We start from the raw sequence: 19,879 nt of genomic DNA, 5'->3' as shown, positions 1-19,879 counted from the left end.
CTGGCGCTGTGAGGCAGCAGTGCTAACCACTGAGTCACCATGCTGCCCACAAATAAAGGTGCCCAGCATGGGGTACAGACAATCCTCCAGAAGATTGGAAATCTGAGCACTTAGGGGTGAGGAATATGCCAAATTATTATAGGCTTATCATTCTGACTTAGTGGTGGGAAAATTATTAGAACCAATTCTGAGAGACACTTCGTAGGGCACAGATTCATCAGGAAGAGTCAGCACGATCTTGAAAAGAGAAGATTGTGTCTTACTAACTTAATAAAGTTTTTTGAGAAAGTAATAAGGAGTATTAATAAGGTACTCAAATGGATGTTTGAGGCATTTGACAGGTCCCACTTGATAACTGGTCGAATGAAAGGGATCCAAAATTGACAAGGATTGAAGGGTAGGGACTGACATATTTTTACAAATGCAGCATGGTTTCTGGTGCTGTTCCACAGACCTTAATGTTGAGACCCTTTCTGTTTGCCATACAGACTAATGACTTAAAATGAAATGTTGGGGGCACGATTAGGAAAATTGCAGATGTCACAAAAGCTGGCCATATAGTCAAATTGAGGAAAATTGCTGTTCACTCCAGAATCATATCAGTGTTTTATGGACATACGAAATTGGAATAGAAGTAGACTTTTCAGCCCTTTCAGCTTGGTCTGCCTATCCATAAGACAGTCGCTGATCTGTTTGAGTTTTGAATTCTACTTCCACATCTCTCACCGATAACCCTTGATTGCTTTTGCCTAGCAAAATTGTTTAGTTGAATGGACAGAAAAGTCGCACAGAGAAATGTGAGATATTGGATTTTAGGACAGAAAGCTAAGCAAGGCAAGACAATATTGGAATATATGTCTCCAAATCCTTGGAAGGTGGTAGGACAGGTAGATAAGGTAGTCAGGAAACAGATAGAATGCTTTCCCTCAATGAACAAGGTACAGAATACAAAAGCAGGGATGCAATCCTGGAATTGTATAAAACACGTTAGGCCACAGCTGGTCACCACTTTACAGGAAGGACATAGTTTCTCCAGTCTGTTGGAATTCTTTGAGGAAGTAACACATGTTCTAGCTAAAGAGGAATTACATTTAAGAAGGCACTTGATAAGGTGCCACATCAAACGTAATTGCAGAAATAAAAGCTCATGGTCTAGGGTAGAAGTTTAGCTGGGTAGCAAGAAGTAGAGATTAGGCATAAACGGGTCTTTCTCAGGTTCACAAGATGTAACAAGAGGTATACCACACGGATTAGTGCTGGGACCTCAACTCTTTACATTTTTATATAAACTACTTAGATGAAGAAACTGAAGGCATGGTTGTCACATTTGCTGTTGGCCCAAATATATGGAGAAAACCGTGAACAGGATATAAGGAAGCTACAAAAAAAATAGATAGTTTGAGTGACTGAGCAAGGATATTGCAGATGGAGTATAATGTGGGAAAATGTGGAATTATCCATTTTGATAGGAAGAATTGTTTTAAGAAGTAAGAGCCAATTTTTCTTTCTCTTCAAGGGTTCTGCATCCTTGCAATCTCAAAGACTGATGGGTGAGAATTGTTTTCCTTAGAACAGAGGAAGCTGGGGGCTGACTTAATTAAAGTGTACAAAATTATGAAGGGCCTTCTTGGAGTAATCGGAAAGGCCTGATTCCTCTAGCAGAGGAGTCAATTTACCAAGGGGAACAGATTAAATTGATTAGACATTGAATTAGAGGCAATATGAGGAATAAACCTTTTCCATCTAGAAACAGGTGGGTTTAAGGAATTTGTTGCCCAGTTTGGTTGAAGCAAGACATCTTTATTCACTTGAAAGCTTCCTGAACCTGCACCTGATTGCAAGGCCACGGACAAGTGCTGGAAGGTGGGATTAAAATGGGCAGCTCAATTTCTTTTAGGTGATGCAGACAAGGTGGGCTGAATGGTCTTTTTCTGTGCGTTTTCAATGGTTCTGTCTAATTGGATGTTGTGCACAGGAAAGGTATCACTGAAACTGAAAGGAAGAATATACAAAACACTGGTGAAACTGCCCTTAATACATAGCACAGCAACCAATTCAACAAGAGAGGAACAACAACTGACTAGTATTGGAGTGCAGGTATTGAGATGGATGTGTAGAGTGACAAGAACAGACAAAATTGGGGACTTGTACATAGGGTGTCAGTGAAGATTTCAGTGACATTGAAAGAAGTGGTGAAATTGTAAGGTCTTGCAGTAAGGAGACAGATGGAGCCGGGAAGAAGGAGAACAAAAAGTCTTAAGTCTAGATGGAAGGATGTGGTGGTGAGAAACTTAAACACAGAAGGTTGGGAGATGACTCAGTGAGGCTTAGGAGAAACTGAGGAAAAGTAATTTACCACCACTGCGGTACTCCAAGTTAAAATGGGAGTCGCTGAAAGCAGAAGTAGGTACAGTAACCTAGTGATTGTGGTACTGGACTAGCAGCCTGGTGGTTCCAAGTTCAAATCCTACCTTGGCAAGAGAAGAAGCTGAACTCCATAAATCTGGCTATTTGCAATCGCAGCCTAAAATTATCAGTGTTTTGTTATATAGATCACTCACATTTTTCAAGAAGGGGAAGCTGCCAACTCTACTTGACAAGAAGCACAGAAATTTAATCTCACACCATATGGTTGAGTCTTCATGCTCACAGAGTAGCTATAGTTAGGCAATAAAGTGTTTGCTTTAAAGTTTATACTGTTACCTGGAGACTGGGGAACCAAATAATCCCCAAGCCTCACTTAATGGCCATAACAGAGAATGAATGGAAGAAAAGGTTGGACATTTGAACCCTGAAATACAGCAAAGCAAAAGGATGCATTCCCAACCTGTTCAAGAGTTTCCTTTAAACATCTTTCCCATCGGCTGGAAATTAGGCTGTTAATCTCTTAAACCTACTCCTGTTGGAATGTCATGACAAATAACTGCCTTACCTAGTCACTTAACACTTAATATGGACCATTTTACGCTTTGTGAGTTTCAGCTGCAATATTTCTTGCCCCTTCCACGAAAATTTATCGTGTCCTTCACTCCTTTGCCTTGCTGTTTATCACTACCATATTTCTTCCCATTGTTGGTTTTATCTTCCATTTTAGCAGAAGAGGGCTAAATTTTCACCTCAGAGGCAGGAAATGGGAGTTGGGGCTGTTAATGGATCCCAAATGTGGCCCCACAAAGAAACAGCCACTACTCAGGTTTGGTGTGGCATACGAAGTTTAATTTAGATAAATATGAGGCGCTGCATTTTGGCAAGGCAAATCAGAGCAGGACCTTTCACTTAATGGTAAGATCCTGGGGAGCATTGTTGAACAAAGCAACCTTGGAGTGCAGGTTCATAGTTCCTTGAAAGTGGAGTCGTAGGAAGATAGGATAGTGAAGAAGGCTCTGGATATATGTTTGCTCGCAGAGCTGGAAGGTTCATTTTCAGACATTTCGTCACCATACTAGGTAACATCATCAGTGAGCCTCCAGTAAAGCACTGCTGTTAGAGACCCGCTTTCTATTTACATGTTTAGGAGTGAAAAAGGCGTTTGGTATGTTTTTCTTTATTGGATAGAGCATTAAGAGTAGTTGCCGCTGTACAAGACATTGATTAAGCCACTTTTGGAATACTGTGTGCAATTCTGGTCTCCCTCCTATCGTAAGGATGTTGTGAAACATGAAGGGTTCAGAAAAGATTTACAAGGATGCTGCCAGGGTTGGAGAGTTTGAGCGACAGGGTGAAGCTGAATAGGCTGAATCTGTTTTCCCTGAAGCATGGAGGCTGAGTGGTGACCTTATAGAGGTTTATAAAATCATGAGGGGCATGGTTAGGGTAAATAGACAAGGTATTTTCCATGGGATGGGGAGTCCAGAACTAGAGGGTAAAGGTTTAGGGTTAGAGGGGAAAAATTTAAAAGGGACCTAAGGGGCAACTTTTTCACATAGAAGCTGGTGGGTGTATTGACTGAGCTGCCAGAGGAAATGGTGGAGGCTGGTACAATTACAACATTTAAAAGGCATCTGGATGGGTATATGAATAGGAAGGGTTTAGAGGGATCTGGGCCAAGTGCTGGCAAATGGGACTAGATTAGGATAGGATAGCTGGTCGGCATGGATGAATTGGACCGAAGGGTCTATTTCCGTGCTGTATATCTCTACTACTCTATGACTGGGGATCCCCTTAATTGTCACTGGACACTGTTTTCTTGTCCAATTAAGGGTAGTGGGTGGGAGAACCAGTAGGTTGCGAGGAGCAGTATTATCTCAATTTCTGACATTGGCAGGGTGTAAAGCCTCTATCTTTAATGATCAACCTGTCAAATTAAGAATTAAAGACTCTATGACCTCTAGAACCCAACTAAAAATAGCTCAAGGTGATCTATTGACTGGCTGTTGAGGATCCTTCCTAAGCTGAAACAAATTTGAGCAATCTCTATTCTGTTCCATGTGGGTGTTGAGCCCACAACATGAAACTCTGCCTGCTCAGGCTAGCTTAGAAAATGAAAACCTGGAAATTGATAAAGCAAGTCAGAGGTGCTTTTCCAAAGATTGAAGCTCAGTTTTGAGATGGCATCATGCAAGCTTTATATTTGTGTGGACTACAAGTGACCAAAGCTCCTTTTATATGGAAACTTGGAGTTATATTTGGAGGATATTGGCACCCCCCCCTTTTTTAACTCCCTGTGCTTTCCAAAACTCTCTGATCCAGCACCAAAATCACAGATTCAACAAAGATTTATGGGAGTTATTTATAGGTCACCAAACATTAGTGTTAATGTAGGGCACATTATGAATCAAAATATTAGAGATGCATGGAAGAAAGATCAGGTATATTTCATCTACATCTTGACTTGGTAAACCGAAGCAGCACTAATTCTATGAAGGACGTTTTCCTGATGATATTTTACATGTCATGTTAAGAATCCAACTAGAGACCGCGCTAGTTTAGATCTAGTATTGTGCAATTAACAAGAGCTACTTAGTAATATAGTTGTAAAGAAGCCTTTCGGAGAAAGTGACTATAATTTGAAAAGAAAATTGCATAAAATTTGAAAGTAATGTTGTTCCACCTGAAATGACAGTCTTTCATCTAAATGACTGGAAACTCCAAAATTGTTTGCTTGAGGAACTCCGGCTGGAGTTGATAAGCTGGAGTCTGAGCCTCAAATCCAATGACACATCAGGGAGTGGGAGAGTTACCTGAAAGCTGTGTTTCAGGAGGCAGTCACAACCCTCAAATTAACTACCCCAAATTCAGTCATTGGTTAGGGGCAGGAGAGTGTGATTAAGAGCGAGGCAGGTAGAAGGATCCAGGAACCTCAGCCCTTGAGCTTGCCTAACAGGTGTGTGGATGAGAATGGGACTGTAGGGAGGATAAGCAAACTGAACATTGCACTGTAGTACTCAAGATGGAGGTGCAAAGATAAATGTGGTTGTAATTGGGGATAGTATAGTCAGGCGAATAGACACTGTTCTCTGTGGTCAGCATCAAGAGTCCCAAAAGCTGTGTTGCCTGCCTGGTGCTCAGGTTCAGAATATTTCATCTGGGCTGCAGAGGAACTTGGAGTGTAAGGGGAAAGATCCAGTTATCATGCTCCATGGAGGTACTAATGATACAGAGAGGAAGAGAAAACACGTTCTGTTGAGGGAATGAGCAGTTAGGGGCTAAATTAAAAAACAGAATTGAAAAAGTAATAATCTCCATATTACTCCCTGATCCATAAGCTAACTGGCACAGGATCAACAAGAATAAAGGGGTAAATGTGTGGCTCAAAGACTGGTGTGGGAGAAACAGGTTCAAATTCATGGGTCATTGTAAATACGACTTTTAAGCTAAATAGTGGTGCATTGAGTTTGGTTGCATGAAACGTTATTGAAAAATTAAAGTGATGACGGATTTATGAGAGGTTATTAAAGTTTCCAGAGCAAGTAATAGGACAAAGCGTATTGAAAAGATTAGGAATCTAACTCAGGCACAGCAGATAAGGGGACAATTATGAGAAGGGGGGCAGTCAATGCAAACCTGAGGGTGTTGTACTTAAATACACACGGAATACAAAACAAGGTAAATGAGCTTCTAGCGCAGATTGAAACTGGCAGATACGATGTGGGAATGACAGGGGTGTGACTCCAAGGGGATCAGGGTTGGGAACTAAATATCCAAGGATATGCATCCTATCAAAAAGACAGGCAGAGGGGACCAGGTTGCCTTGTTAGTACAAGATAAAATCAACAGTGATATTGAGAAGACTGAATAGAGTAGATGTGGCGATTTTTTCACAAGTAGAAGAAACTCGGACCCAAGGGCACAGCTTCAGGGTAAAGGCACAAGCCTTTAGAACTGTGATGAGGAGGAATTTATTCAGCCAGAAGATGGTGAATCTGTGGAACTCACTGCCACAGAAGGCTGTGGAGGCTAAGTCACTGAGTGCATGTAGGGGACAGAGATGAATAGGTTTTTGATTAGCAAGAGAGAAGGTAGAAATGGGGTTAAGAAACATATCAGCCATGAACTAATGGTAGAACAGACTTGATGGGCAGAATGGCCTAATGCTGCTCTTATATCTTATGGTCAAAGTTATGAGGGAAAAGTAGATTGTGATAGATTGGAAATTAAATTAAGGGTATGAGAGTAGACAGGTGATTGCTAGCATTTAAGAAATTAATAAATGGTTAAAAACAAATTTACATTCCATTAATGCATAAAACCCTATCAGGAAACATGATCCAACAATGGCGAATAAGAATTAAAGATTGTACTAGGTCAAAGGAAAAGGTTGCCAAAAAAAGTAGTAAGCCTGAGGATTGGGAGTCTTGATAATTCAGCAAAGGAGGCCAATAAAACCTGTAAAAGAACAGAAAATTAGAATTGAAAGTAAATATAAAATGGACTTTGGAGGTGGAATTCTCTAACTTGGGGAGTTGTGCAAGCCCAGTCATTAAGAATATATGAGACAGAGGTGGATAGATTTATAGATATTGAGGATATTTTAAAATATAAAATTGATCTAGCAGATCAGCCAGGATCTAGCTGAATAGTGCACCAGGCTTAAGGGACCAAATGGCTAAATCCTAGCCCTATTTTCTGTATTCCAACAAAACATTTCTGTGGATAGTGGAGCTGAATTAAAACATGGAGAAGCAGGATACAAGGGTGCTGTCATCTCAGCGAAATAAACCCAAACATAAACCTGCCTTAGACCTTTGGCACATGCTCCAATATTAACTATCCCCAATGCTGGTAAGCACAAAACCTCAAGGTCATTTTTTTGTTTCAAGTTTGGAGTTTTTACCCATGCCTGAATGAATCACATGCCAATCCTGTCATGTTGGAGTGGGAGTTGAGAAGAGTGCTTAGAGACAAGACCCTAAACCTAGACCAGTCAAATTATTTAGTTATTGTTGTTTTTCTGCTAGGATCCCTATCTCCTTCAGCTGCGCTTCAAACTGACAAAAGATATATAAATGTGACTGAGCTGTCAAAATGCTGTTATTTACCCACTTGCTTGATATCTTACCTCAGACTGTGTGTAGGTGGCTGCAGCATCTCTCTGCAGGAAGTTTGAGCTCATGTCGATCGTTTCTTCCTTTGTGTTTCTGTGAGGAGTAGTGCAGTTTTCCTTCTTCTCCATCTTATTCTGAACCTCATTGATATAACCAGTGATTGGCACATCCTCTGTGGAGGTTTTCATGGGATATACCTGAAGAGAAGGGGAGATCAGTTAGCTGCCCTGTTCTGTCAGCCAGTCGGTCTTCCCTCATTTATCTGATTTTGGTTGGTCCTTTCTTCTGCTTCTCAAGTTTATTTCTGTAACTCAGCAGCAACCGACATGTGGCTTGAAAGCACCCTTACAATAGAAAATAACCAAAGTCACATTAACAACAAGCAGGTATGGACCAGCTGAAGTTTTACACAAATCTAGCAGATTTTATTTATTACAGTTTTACAGCCTCCCAGGATGGACTCCTGATTTGAATTTTTGTCTTGTACTTCAATCACTAAATTAGTATACCTCATATGCTGCATATTGATTCATAGACCTCAAATACCACTAATTACACAGTGTCTGTGAAATTTACAATATTATAAAGGTGATGAGGAGCTATTTGCTACATCTTAAGCCTTAAAAGTAGTTTTGGGAACCAACCTCTTCTAAAACCATAATGTTACAAAATAATTTACTGTTTCAACAACAATTTCACTGACAATTGGTCCACTGAACTTAACAAAGAGAGGGCAAGTTTGTAGAGGTTTCTGACTTGATAGTCTGAAAGAGTTTTATGAGCATGGCTAACTGCTTAGAACTATTGTTCAGCATGCTTGTGATATTGCATTCCTTTGTGTGGGTAATTATGGTTTTATCTTATTTGGAGAATATGCCTGTGTCCATGAGACTTTATTGTTCATGGCATCTTCTTAAAGCTCTTGTCACACTATAAATACAACCAGCATCATCTTTTCACACCTCCTTTTCTACATCTGTTCTGTTGCTGTGTGTTATGAGAACCATCTGAATAAGTACCCAGTTATTGTTGATAGATTTTGGATGCAATTGATTCATTTTATATACTTTCCCTGGGTAGATCGGTGGCTCAGTGGTTAGCACTGTTGCCTCACAGTGCCAGGGACCCAGGTCTGATTCCAGCCTTGGACGACAGTCTGTGTGGAGTTTGCACATTCTCTCTGTGTCTGCGTGGGTTTCCTCCAGGTGATCCGGTTTCCTCCCACAATCCAAAGATGTGCAGGTGAGGTGAATTGCCCATGCTAAATTACCCATAGTGTTCAGGGATGTGTAGGTTAGGTGTATTAGTAAGGGGTAAATGTAGAGTAATAGGGGAATGGGCCTGGGTGGGATACTCTCTGGAGGGTTGCTGTGGACTTGCTGGGCCTAAGGGCCTGTTTCCACACTGTAGGGGTTCTATGAGACTATTAAAAAATCACATTGGGGTAGACAAGTATCTTACAAATTGACATTAAAAAAAACAAGGTATATTTGACGACAGGAGAATTCTTCTCATTCCCAGTTAATATTTAACTCTCAATCAACATCACTTGAACAAATCGGCTGAATTCTATCTCATTGCTGTTCATAGCTTGTGTGCATGAATCAATTGCTGTTTCCTACATTACAATCCAAATTAACTGGTAACAAATAACTTTTACAACTTCCTAAGATCATTGGAAGTGTGACATAAATGCAAGACTGTCAGTTCTTTCTTCCCTAATTTAAGATTCATCAACTTATCATATTATTTTCACAGAATCATAAAAATTTCAACACCGATAAAGCCTTAAGGTTCTTTCATCAATGAAGCAACAGCACTATAAACTGCATTTTCTAAATCACTCAGCCCATAGAATTCAAATTGGACAAAGACTAGTAACTGAAGAAACAAAATCACAAAAATTGTCCACCATCAGTCCCTTCATTACTATGTTAGTTCCACATCAGTTTTCTAATCACAATACCCATACTCCAGAATACTGTTCCTCTTCAAGTGCTCCTCTAATTTTCTCAGCCACTTTCTGTTATCTTTTGCAAGGTAACGCTTGATTTAATCTTCCCTTTTAGGCTTATAGTGTTAGTTTATATAAAATGTACAGCATAGCATCAGGCCCAACCATCCTTGTCTGTCTTTGTGCTGCACTTGAACCTCCTTCCTCATCCAGCTCTACTGGCAGAACCCTTTTATGCTTTCTTTATATATACTTATCAAACTTTCCCCTAAATCCTTCTGGACATCTCAATCTAAGAATTCACCATGTAACCACTCCATATTTCGAGCACTCCAGGTAAATTTCCTGTTTAATTTCTGAATTACCACTTTATGTTGATGGTCCCTAGTTTTGTTCCTTTCAACCTTGTTTCAAAATAGCAATGCCCACTTAACCTGGACCTAGTAAGTTACAATCCTTTCTTGACAACACCGTGTATCAGTGCCCATCTGCACAATTACACTATTTGTACTTAACGGTCATTACCCAGATCCAAACAAATGGGCAGTTTGTGAATAGAAGCAAAACCTGTTCAAAAACCACTAACTGTTCTTTCAGACAGAGTTGCCAGAAACGTTCATCTGGTCATGGTTTAAGCAAAAGTGATCCCATCTGTCAGCAAGTTCACTTATTCTCCAACTGCATGTGTGTCTAGTGTGATAGATACTTTTTGGAATTAAGCTCACTTGCCTCTTTAATCATGCTGTACCAATTGGAATGCCTTGCAGGTCAAGCAGTAGGAGCTTGCTGCAGCTGCCATTTCAAGCAGGATGGAAGTAGCTAGTGTTTGTTGGCAACTCCATGTGCAGACCCTATTTGATAGGGATAAGAAGTATTATTCTTCCCCATGTGCACTGACATGGTTCAGCTGTCACACCACAGTGATAAGGGGATGAAGCTCTGAATTATCATGTTCTCACATGAGCTTTTCTTACATTTTAAAGCATGAGCAGTTTTTAACATTTTAATGATTTGGTAGAAGCAGGTTTTTCAGTGGACTTCTTGTTACTTCTGAGGATTGATTAATGGTTAGTTTAATTTCACAATTCTTTATGACTCCAATGACTACTTGTTTTAGCCTGAAATAGATAGGTCACAGTTAGAAAGCTGCATAGTCAATAGTTACATGAATGTTTAAACAAGATAAGGGATTTACCCTTCACCACAGGCATAGGAATTCCCTGATTACTTCAAGCAAATGACTACATTTTGCATTATTGAGTGTGGCTCGTTTGTGGAAACAGCCGTTTGCATGAGGCACAAGAAATGCTTGCAGGGAGACTGAACTGTTGGACAGATATACACCTGTAAATATCTTAAACATAAATCTAGCAATGGATGTGAAGCTTGATAACTTCCTTAGAACTTTGACAAATTTTTGCGCTTTGGTTAGCAACAAGATTACCTGCACTGCATCCTTTCCATTTAAAGATAGAGTCAGCACATTTAAAAAGATTTTCAAAAACTATTTTAAGCAGCTTAACTAGTTTGAATGTTCAGTACTTTAATTGAATGTTTTTGCTGTTTCCTTTAATAGGCAGTTTGTGCAGTTTTATTATGTTGGTGCTTGTGAATGTGTAAATGAATGTCAATGTGAATCTCAACACGTTGCAAAATTAGTAGAATAATTTACTGTACCAAAGTGACACCCAAAATATAACATCGCAAATGTGAGGGGAAATGTGTGTTTTAAGAAAGACTGTTATACATTGGATAAAATATTGTTTGTTACTTAGAACATAGAACTGTACAGCCCTCGAAACCACAATGTTATGCCAACATGATGCTAAGTTAAACTAATCCCTTTTGCCTGCCCTTGGTCCATATCCCTCCACTCCTTGCATATTCACGTGTTTATCTAAAAGTCCCTTAAATGCCCCAATTGTATCTGCCCTCACCACCACCACTAGCAGCAAGTTCCAGATTCCTACCAATCTCTGTGTAAAAAAAAAATTACCCCTCACATCCCTTTGAACTTTCCCTTCTCACCTTAAATGCATGCCCCTTAGTTTTAGACATTTCAACTCTGGGCAAAAGATTCTGAGTGTATACCCTATCTATGCATCTCTTCTATTAAGTCCCCCCCAAGCCTCCACCACTCCAGAGAAAAGAACCCAAGAAACCAAGTTTTTCTAGTTTCTCCTGATAGCTCAAACCTAATCCAGGCAGCATCCTGGTAAGCCTCTTCTGCACCCTCTCAAAAGCTCCACATCCTTCCTGTAATGTGGCGACCAGAATTGAACACAATAACTAAAGTCTTATAGAGCTTGTTGTTACAACAACTTGTGCTTACACAATATAATCCCTTTAACACAATAAAATGCCCCAAAGATCTTCATTAGAATGTTACAAAACAAAATATGACTGAATTAGGTAGAGAGGTATTACAGCAGATGACCAAAAGCTTGGTTAAAGAAATTGGTTCTAAGGCATGTCATAAGAGGCCAGAGTTAGAAGAACACATGTTATGGGAGGATTATGAAGCAGGAGAAGATTGCAGAGATAGATCATAAGAAATAGAGTAACTGAATGCTATTTGGTACATCAAGCTTGCTCTACTATTCAATAACATCATGGCTGAACTGAATGTGACCTTAACTTCACATCCCTGTCTGCCCCCATTACCTTTGACTCCTTTGTAAATCAGAAATCTGTCTGTCTCAGATATTCAATGACATGATCTTTACTTCTGTTTGTAGAAAGGAATTCCAAACACCAATGATCCTCTGAAAGAAGGAATTTCTCCTCATCTCTATTTTAAACGGGAGACCCTTTTGTTTTCAGACTGACCCTCAATCTAGATTCTTCCATGAGAAGAAACATCTTACCACCACCAACCCTGTAAAGCCCCCTCAGAATATTTTACATTTTAATAAATTCAAAACTCCATATAATATTTGCCCATTCTGATCATAGCACCACCTAGGCATAAGTGAGTACTACAGATGCTGGAAATTAGAGTCAAGATTAGAGTGGTGCTGGAAAAGCACAGCATCCAAGGAGCAGGAAAATCGAGGTTTCAGGTAAAAGCCCTTCATCAGGAATGAGAATCATAGCACAATCTGTTCATTCCTAAAATCAGCCATGTGAACATTCTCTGAACTGTTTCCAATAAAAGTATAGCCTTCCGTAAGCCAGGAGACCAAAATTGCGCACAGTACTTACACCATGTATGGTCTTACCAATGCCCTCTCTACTGTTTATATTCTATTAACCTTCCAATAAAGTATTCCACCTGCCTTTTAATTACATTAAACATTGTTTTAACCAACACCTTTGGAACCAACACTAAACCGAGAAAAAATTATATACCTGTAGTTGACTGTATTTTACTAAGGCTTATTGTATTATTCTGTCTAGTTTTAAATTTATACCTCAACGTAAATATTTGTTCAATTGAATGGCCACATGAAATATCAACAGTTGACTCAATTCTGAGTCAATTTCTCCTCAAATACTGCACTCTACCGCGATGTCCAAGTAGTCAGTTGATGGTGTCAGTGAGAGGGCTCTCTGCCCTTTTATTTAAGGCAAAGTTGCATTATTATTTAACTGATTAATGCTATAAATAAGGTACAACAGTGATGTGCATACCCGCTTTGTTATGTTTCTATTTCTTAGTGTGTGTTTTTACATTGATTATTAGGATCTCTTGATTGTCCAGAATATTTGATCAACCAGCACATTCCTGGTCCCATAAGTACCAGTTAATAAAATGTTTGCTGTACTTGCTATACCTGCTTTCTAACATACGGTTTTCATGTACAAGGACATTCAGGTCTATCTATTCTGCAGTATTCTATAGACTCCATTTAAATAATAAAAGAAAACATAGAAAATAGTAGCAGAAGTAAGCCACACAATCTTTTGAGCCTGCTCTGCCATTCATTAGGATCACTGAATGGCTGATCATTCAACTCTGTATCCCTGTTCCCACTTTATCCCCATATCCTTTGAACCCTTTAGCCCTAATAACGATCCTTCTTGAAAACATTCAACATTTGACCCCAACCACTTGCTTTGGCAGAGAATTCTACAGGCTCACCAATCTATGGGTGAAGAAATTTTGTCTCTGCTCAGACTTGTATCCTTCGACTGTTACCCCTGGTCCTGGAACTGCCCTGCTGTCAGGAACATCCTTTCTGCATTTATCCTGTCTGGTCCTGTTAGAATTTTATCAGTTTCTATGAGATCCTCCTTCATTCTTCTAAACTCCGGATGGATACTGGATCTGAACTTCCCAAAGCATCATTGCCGTCAGCAGGAATTCGCCCTTGCAATCCATTCAACAAAAGCTAGTGCAAGTAAGGACAAGTTGATCCCAAAATTTCCGGAAGGAATTATCAGACCAAGTTTTCTTTGCTGGGCATGTCATTCAAGTATGTGTCAGGAGGTCAGGGTGGGCCAGGAGGTGGGCGATTAATATTAGAACAATGCAAAGGGCTCAGGTGCTGTGTCCACACAGCTTTGACTGGTACCAGACTCTGAGATGAGTCCAAGAATAGTCTCTTTATTCTTGCCTTTACTCTATTCCGGGAGCAATGCCGAGATCTCCTCCAGGAAAAATTTATGACTTTGGCATAATTCTTATTTTTGGAAAGCTGTTTCTGGCAGAATATACCTGCTTGATGAGGAAAGGTTATATTTTCATTGACGAATAAAAAGTGGGTGTGATTGGCAAGGCTGGCATTTATTGAGGGGGGTGGGGCTGGGGAGCAAAGTAGCTGAGAGTGCAATAGGTACCTATCGCACTCTCAGTTACCCTGCCCCCAGCCCCACTCCCTCCCATTTATCTTACCACCCCCTCAGCTCATAGCCTCATTCCTGATGAAGGGCTTTTGCCCGAAACATGTGTTCTCCTGCTCCTTGGATGCTGCCTGACCTGCTGTGCTTTTCCAGCACCACACTCTCAACTCTAATCTCCAGCATCTACAGTCCTCACTTTTGCCTGGCATTTACTGAGGGACCTCTTCACAGCTAAGTGGCATACTAGCTAATTCAGAGGACTGTTAATCAACTTGATTGCGGTGACCAGGCCAACTAGGGATGGCAGATTTACTTTCCTAAAGGACATCAATAGAGCAAGTCAGATTTGAAGACGACCTGGTAGTTTATAGAATCATTATGATACAGCAATTTGCGAAAGGTCCCTACACAGTACTTCCCACACTCACAACCACCACCAGCCTGGAAATACATCGCTGTTCCTCCACTGTTACTGTGCCAAAATCCTGGAACTACCATCTCCCCATCAAAACAGGCACTGGATTACCAGCAGCAACACCACCACAATGCCACTACCTCCCCCTTCTTTAACTATTAATAGAAACTCTTACTATCTGTTTTTATATTTCCCTTGTAGCATAATTCTTCTCTCCTTATTAATAGTTCAGTCATTTGTTTCTTTCATATTCTATCCAATATTCTAATCCACCTGGTTTTGCACATAGATTTGCTTTTTCTTTTAGTTTGATCATATGTTTAACATTTCTAATTAACTGCAGATTTTGATTCTGTCCTTTGGAATTTTTTTTTTACCCTTTGAAATGCGTCTACTCTGTCAAAGTGAACAAATTTACATTTTCACACCTAACTTTCCATCTGCCAAATCTTTACCCATTCAGTTAACTTAATTATACAATTGAGGACTTTTTGTATCCTCTTCAAAACTTGTTTTGAGGATCAAATATCACAACCAACAATATGACTAGACCTGTAAGTTCCTGAATGGTTTACACAGATTTTCATACTAATTTGCTTTAGATCTAACAGATTATTTGTATGCTGATTTGCCATGCTCAATGTTGTCTGTAACTCAACCAAAAGAACTGTGCATGAGAGAGTACAGAAGGATGTAGAACCATGGAAGAGGAGTTGTGGGCTTTAAGCTGCTGCTAAACTCTAAGGTCACTGCCTGTTTTTAAAATGAGTGGAAAGGTTACCCAAGATTTTCCATAGCTCTGTGCCAATGGTCAGTCACACAACAAAAGGAAAGATAAACAAATTGCGGTCTGGCAAAAAGTGTCTGTCTTTTTGATGTGCGTGCATCATCAGGGAAAGCATTTCTTGCACTTCTGTGAATTAAACCATGGTTGACACTTGAACAGGTTTTCTTTGTTAGTAAAGTCTGTACCCTTGGTGTGTGGTAAGACGTAGTGAATAACTTAAAGTTCAGTCAACAACTTTCAATGGTTCTAACAAAATAACAGCTGTGGTATCTCTTCAACTCCAGTCACACTAGTTCTTCACTCCCCATGTGCTTCAATTTTCCCCCAGCCAAATGCCTTGTTCCAGGTCACCGCTGGTATTGTTCTCCAGTGAATATGAATCATGTTGCCACATGGGAAGGGAACAGAGGGATACAGATCCTGTAAGTGAAGATGGTTTTAATATAGAAGGGCAAATGTGTTGGTGCACATAGAATGGTGTTACTTATTTTAACCAGTGGACTGAATCTTACAATTGTTTTGTATAAGTGCAAACTGCATTGAACAAAGAATAAAGAGCAATACAGCACAGGAACAGGTCCTGCAAGCCTGCACCAACACATTTGCCCTTCTATACTAAAGCCATCTTCACTTACAGGATCTGTATCCCTCTGTTCCCTTCCCATCCATATATTCATCCAGGTGCTTCTTCAATGCTCCTACTGTGTCTGCTTCCACCACCTCGTCTGGCAGCATGTTTGAGGCACTTACCACTCTTTATGTGAAAAACATGCCTCACACATCTCTTTCAACTCCACTCCCAACAACTCCCCCTGACTCCCCTCCCCCAACACCTTGAACCTGTATCTCCTAGTAATTGATCTCTCCACCCTGGGAAAAAGCCTTAAACTTTCCACTCTATCCAAGCCGTTCACAATCTTACAAACCTCTATCAGGTCACCCCCCCTCCCCCCCCTCCCAACCTCCTGTGTTCCAGCAAAAACAAATCCAGTCTATCCAACCTTTCTTTCACAGCTAAAATCCCCCACATCAGGCAACATCCTGGCAAACCTTTTTTGCACCCTCTCCAAAGCATTCACATCCTTCTGGTAGTGTGATGACCAGAACTGTATGCATTATTCCAAGTGTGGCCTATCTAAAGTTCTATAAAGCTGCACCATAACTTGCTTTATAACTGCCCTTATACTCAATGCCCCTTCCAATGAAGGTAAGCAATCCATAGGCCTTTCTACCTGTGCTGCCACCTTCAGTGATTTGTGGACCCCCACGCCCAGATCCCTGCATATCAATATTCCAAACGATTCTGCCATTCACTGTATAATTTGTCGAGAGTGTGGTGCTGGAAAAGTACAGAAGGTCAGGCAGCATCCGAGGAGCAGGAGGATCGATGTTTCCGGCGTAAACCCTTCAGTGGGCTTCTGCCCGAAATGTTATTTCTCCTGCTCCTCAGATGCTGCCTGACCTGCTGTGCTTTTCCAGCGCCACACTCATGACTCTGATCTCCAGCATCTACAGTCCTCACTTTCTCCTAACTGTATAATTTGCAACTTTGGTTGACCTTCCAAAATGCATCACCTCACATTTACCTGAATTAAACTCCATCTGCCATTTATCTGCCCCCGCCTATTCAGTCTCTCCTTCTAGTTCAAATCCTCCAACCCTGGCAACATCCTTGAAGATCTCTTCTGAACCCTTTCAAGTTTCATAACATCTTTCCTTTGGCAGGGAGACCAGAATTGCATACAGTATTCCAAAGGTGGCCTAATCAATGTACTGTACAGCTACAACATAACTTCCCAACTCTTATACTCAATGTTCTGACCAATAAAGGCAAGCATACCAAACGCCTTCTTCACTATCCTAACTGTGACTCCACTTTCAAGGAATTATGAACCTGCACTCCAAAGTCTCTTCAACAACACTACCCAGGGCATTACCATCAAGTATATAAGTCCCACCCTAATTTGCCTTTCCAAATGCAACACTTCTCATTTACCCAAATTAAACTCCATCTGCCACTCCTTAGCCCATTGGTCCATCTGTTCCAGATTGCCTTGTACTCTGAGGGTAACCTTCTTCGCTGTCCACTACACCTCCAATTTTGGTATCATCTGCAAACCTACTAACCATACCTCCTATGGTCATATCCAAATCATTTGTGTAAATGACAAAAAGTAGTGGACCCAGCACCAAACCTTGTGGCAAATCACTCGTCACAGGCCTGTAGTCTGAAAAGCTACCATGCCACCACCACCCTCTGTCTTCTACCTTCATGTCAGTTCTGTATCCAAATAGCTAGTTCTCCTTATATTCAATGTGGTCTAACTTTGCTAACCAGTCTACAGTGAGGAATCTTCTCAAAAGCCTTACTGAAGTCCATATAGATCACGTCCACTACTCTGCAATCCTCTTTATTACTCCTTGAAAAATCTTAATCAAGTTTGTGAGCCACGATCTCCTGTGCACACAGCCATGTTGACTATCCCTAATCGGTCCTTGCCTTTCCAAATACATATAAATCCCAGGATTCCCTCCAACAACTTGCTCACCACTGATGTCAGGCTCACTGGTCTATAGATCCCTGGCTTTTCTCTACCACCTTTCCTGAATAGTGACACCGCGTTAGCCAACCTCCAGTCTTCCGGCATCTCATCTGTGGCTACCAATCATACAAATATCTCAGCAAGAAGTCCAGCACTTTCTTCCCAAACTTCTCAAGACTTCTAGGATACACCCGATCAGGTCCAAGGGATTTATCCACCTTTTATGTATTTTAAGAGTTAATTTAACAAGCTACAATCCCATTCAATTGGTAAATCACCACTGCCTAGTGAAAAACCCAACTTGCCATTCTGTACATTCTGTAAGGACTGGTCCGTCTTAGACACCCTCATCCAGTCTTTCTCCACCTAACACCACCCCACACCTGCACAGCATCTTCCCATGCAGTCGCAGAAGGTGCAATACTTGATCGTTTACTTCATCACTCCTCACTATCCAAGGTCCCAGATTCACTTCCCAGGTGAAGCAGTGATCTACCTGCACTTCATCTCATTTAACGAGGTAAAAACAATGACTGCAGATGCTGGAAATCAGATTCTGGATTAGTGGTGCTGGAAGAGCACAGCAGTTCAGGCAGCATCCAAGTAGCTTCGAAATCGACGTTTCGGGCAAAAGCCCTTCATCAGGAATAAAGGCAGTGAGCCTGAAGCATGGAGAGATAAGCTAGAGGAGGGTGGGGGTGGGGAGAAAGTAGCATAGAGTACAATGGGTGAGTGGGGGAGGGGATGAAGATGATAGGTCAAGGAGGAGAGGGTGGAGTGGATAGGTGGAAAAGAAGATAGGCAGGTAGGACAAGTCTGGACAAGTTATGGGGACAGTTACTGAGCTGGAAGTTTAGTACTAGGGTGAGGTGGGGGAAGGGGAAATCAGGAAACTGTTGAAGTCCACATTGATGCCCTGGGGTTGAAGTGTTCCAAGGCGGAAGATGAGGCATTCTTCCTCCAGGCGTCTGGTGGTGAGGGAACAGCGGTGAAGGAGGCCCAGGACCTCCATGTCCTCGGCAGAGTGGGAGGGGGAGTTGAAATGTTGGGCCACGGGGCGGTGTGGTTGATTGGTGCGGGTGTCCCGGAGATGTTCCCTAAAGCGCTCTGCTAGGAGGCGCCCAGTCTCCCCAATGTAGAGGAGACCGCATCGGGAGCAACGGATACAATAAATGATATTAGTGGATGTGCATGTAAAACTTTGATGGATGTGGAAGGCTCCTTTAGGGCCTTGGATAGAGGTGAGGGAGGAGGTGTGGGCGCAGGTTTTACAGTTCCTGCAGTGGCAGGAGAAAGTGCCAGGATTGGAGGGTGGGTTATTTGGGGGCGTGGACCTGACCAGGTAGTCACGGAGGGAACGGTCTTTGCGGAAGGCGGAAAGGGGTGGGGAGGGAAATATATCCCTGGTAGTGGGGTCTGTTTGGAGGTGGCGGAAATGTCGGCGGATGATTTGGTTTATGCAAAGGTTGGTAGGGTGGAAGGTGAGCACCAGGGGCGTTCTGTCCTTGTTTCACTGCTCACAATATAGCCTCCTCGGCAGTGGACAGATAAAATACAGACTGGGTGACTAATTTTCAGGACATTTCCACTCTGTCCATAAAGAAAGACGCTGTGCGTCTAGTCGTCAGCCACTTCAACAGACGACCATGTTCCCATGCCAACATTTCTGTCTCAGGCATGTGCTCCAGCAAAGATCAACACAAGTTGGAGGAACAACATCTCATCTTCTACCTGGGTACCTTAAAGCCTTCAGGATTCAACAATGAATTTAACAGTTTCAGAATGTTAAATTCCTCCATGTTCACTACCTACCCTCACACCCCAAGTCCCATTTTGTACAGATTGCTCCTAGTACAGCCAATCCATTTGCAGGCATTCACACTTCTCATCAGTATCCATTCAGTATTTATC

The 19,879-nt window shown here is 41.3% G+C and overlaps 1 protein-coding gene across 1 annotated transcript in view; it reads right to left on the bottom strand.

Annotated features, from left to right (window-relative positions):
• The window catches only part of LOC140479611 (olfactomedin-like protein 2B), a 77,218-nt gene that overhangs the window by 39,237 nt on the left and 18,102 nt on the right, over window positions 1–19,879 (bottom strand). Inside the window, exon 4 of the mRNA XM_072573459.1 lies at window positions 7,499–7,681. Coding sequence (XP_072429560.1) covers window positions 7,499–7,681 — 183 coding nt within the window. The remainder of the gene's footprint in view (window positions 1–7,498; window positions 7,682–19,879) is intronic.

Source organism: Chiloscyllium punctatum, chromosome 7 (assembly GCF_047496795.1).
Source record: "Chiloscyllium punctatum isolate Juve2018m chromosome 7, sChiPun1.3, whole genome shotgun sequence".
Taxonomy (NCBI): domain Eukaryota; kingdom Metazoa; phylum Chordata; class Chondrichthyes; order Orectolobiformes; family Hemiscylliidae; genus Chiloscyllium; species Chiloscyllium punctatum.
The sequence above is the reverse complement of the archived record's forward strand: the minus strand, read 5'-3'. Positions and strand labels throughout refer to the sequence as shown.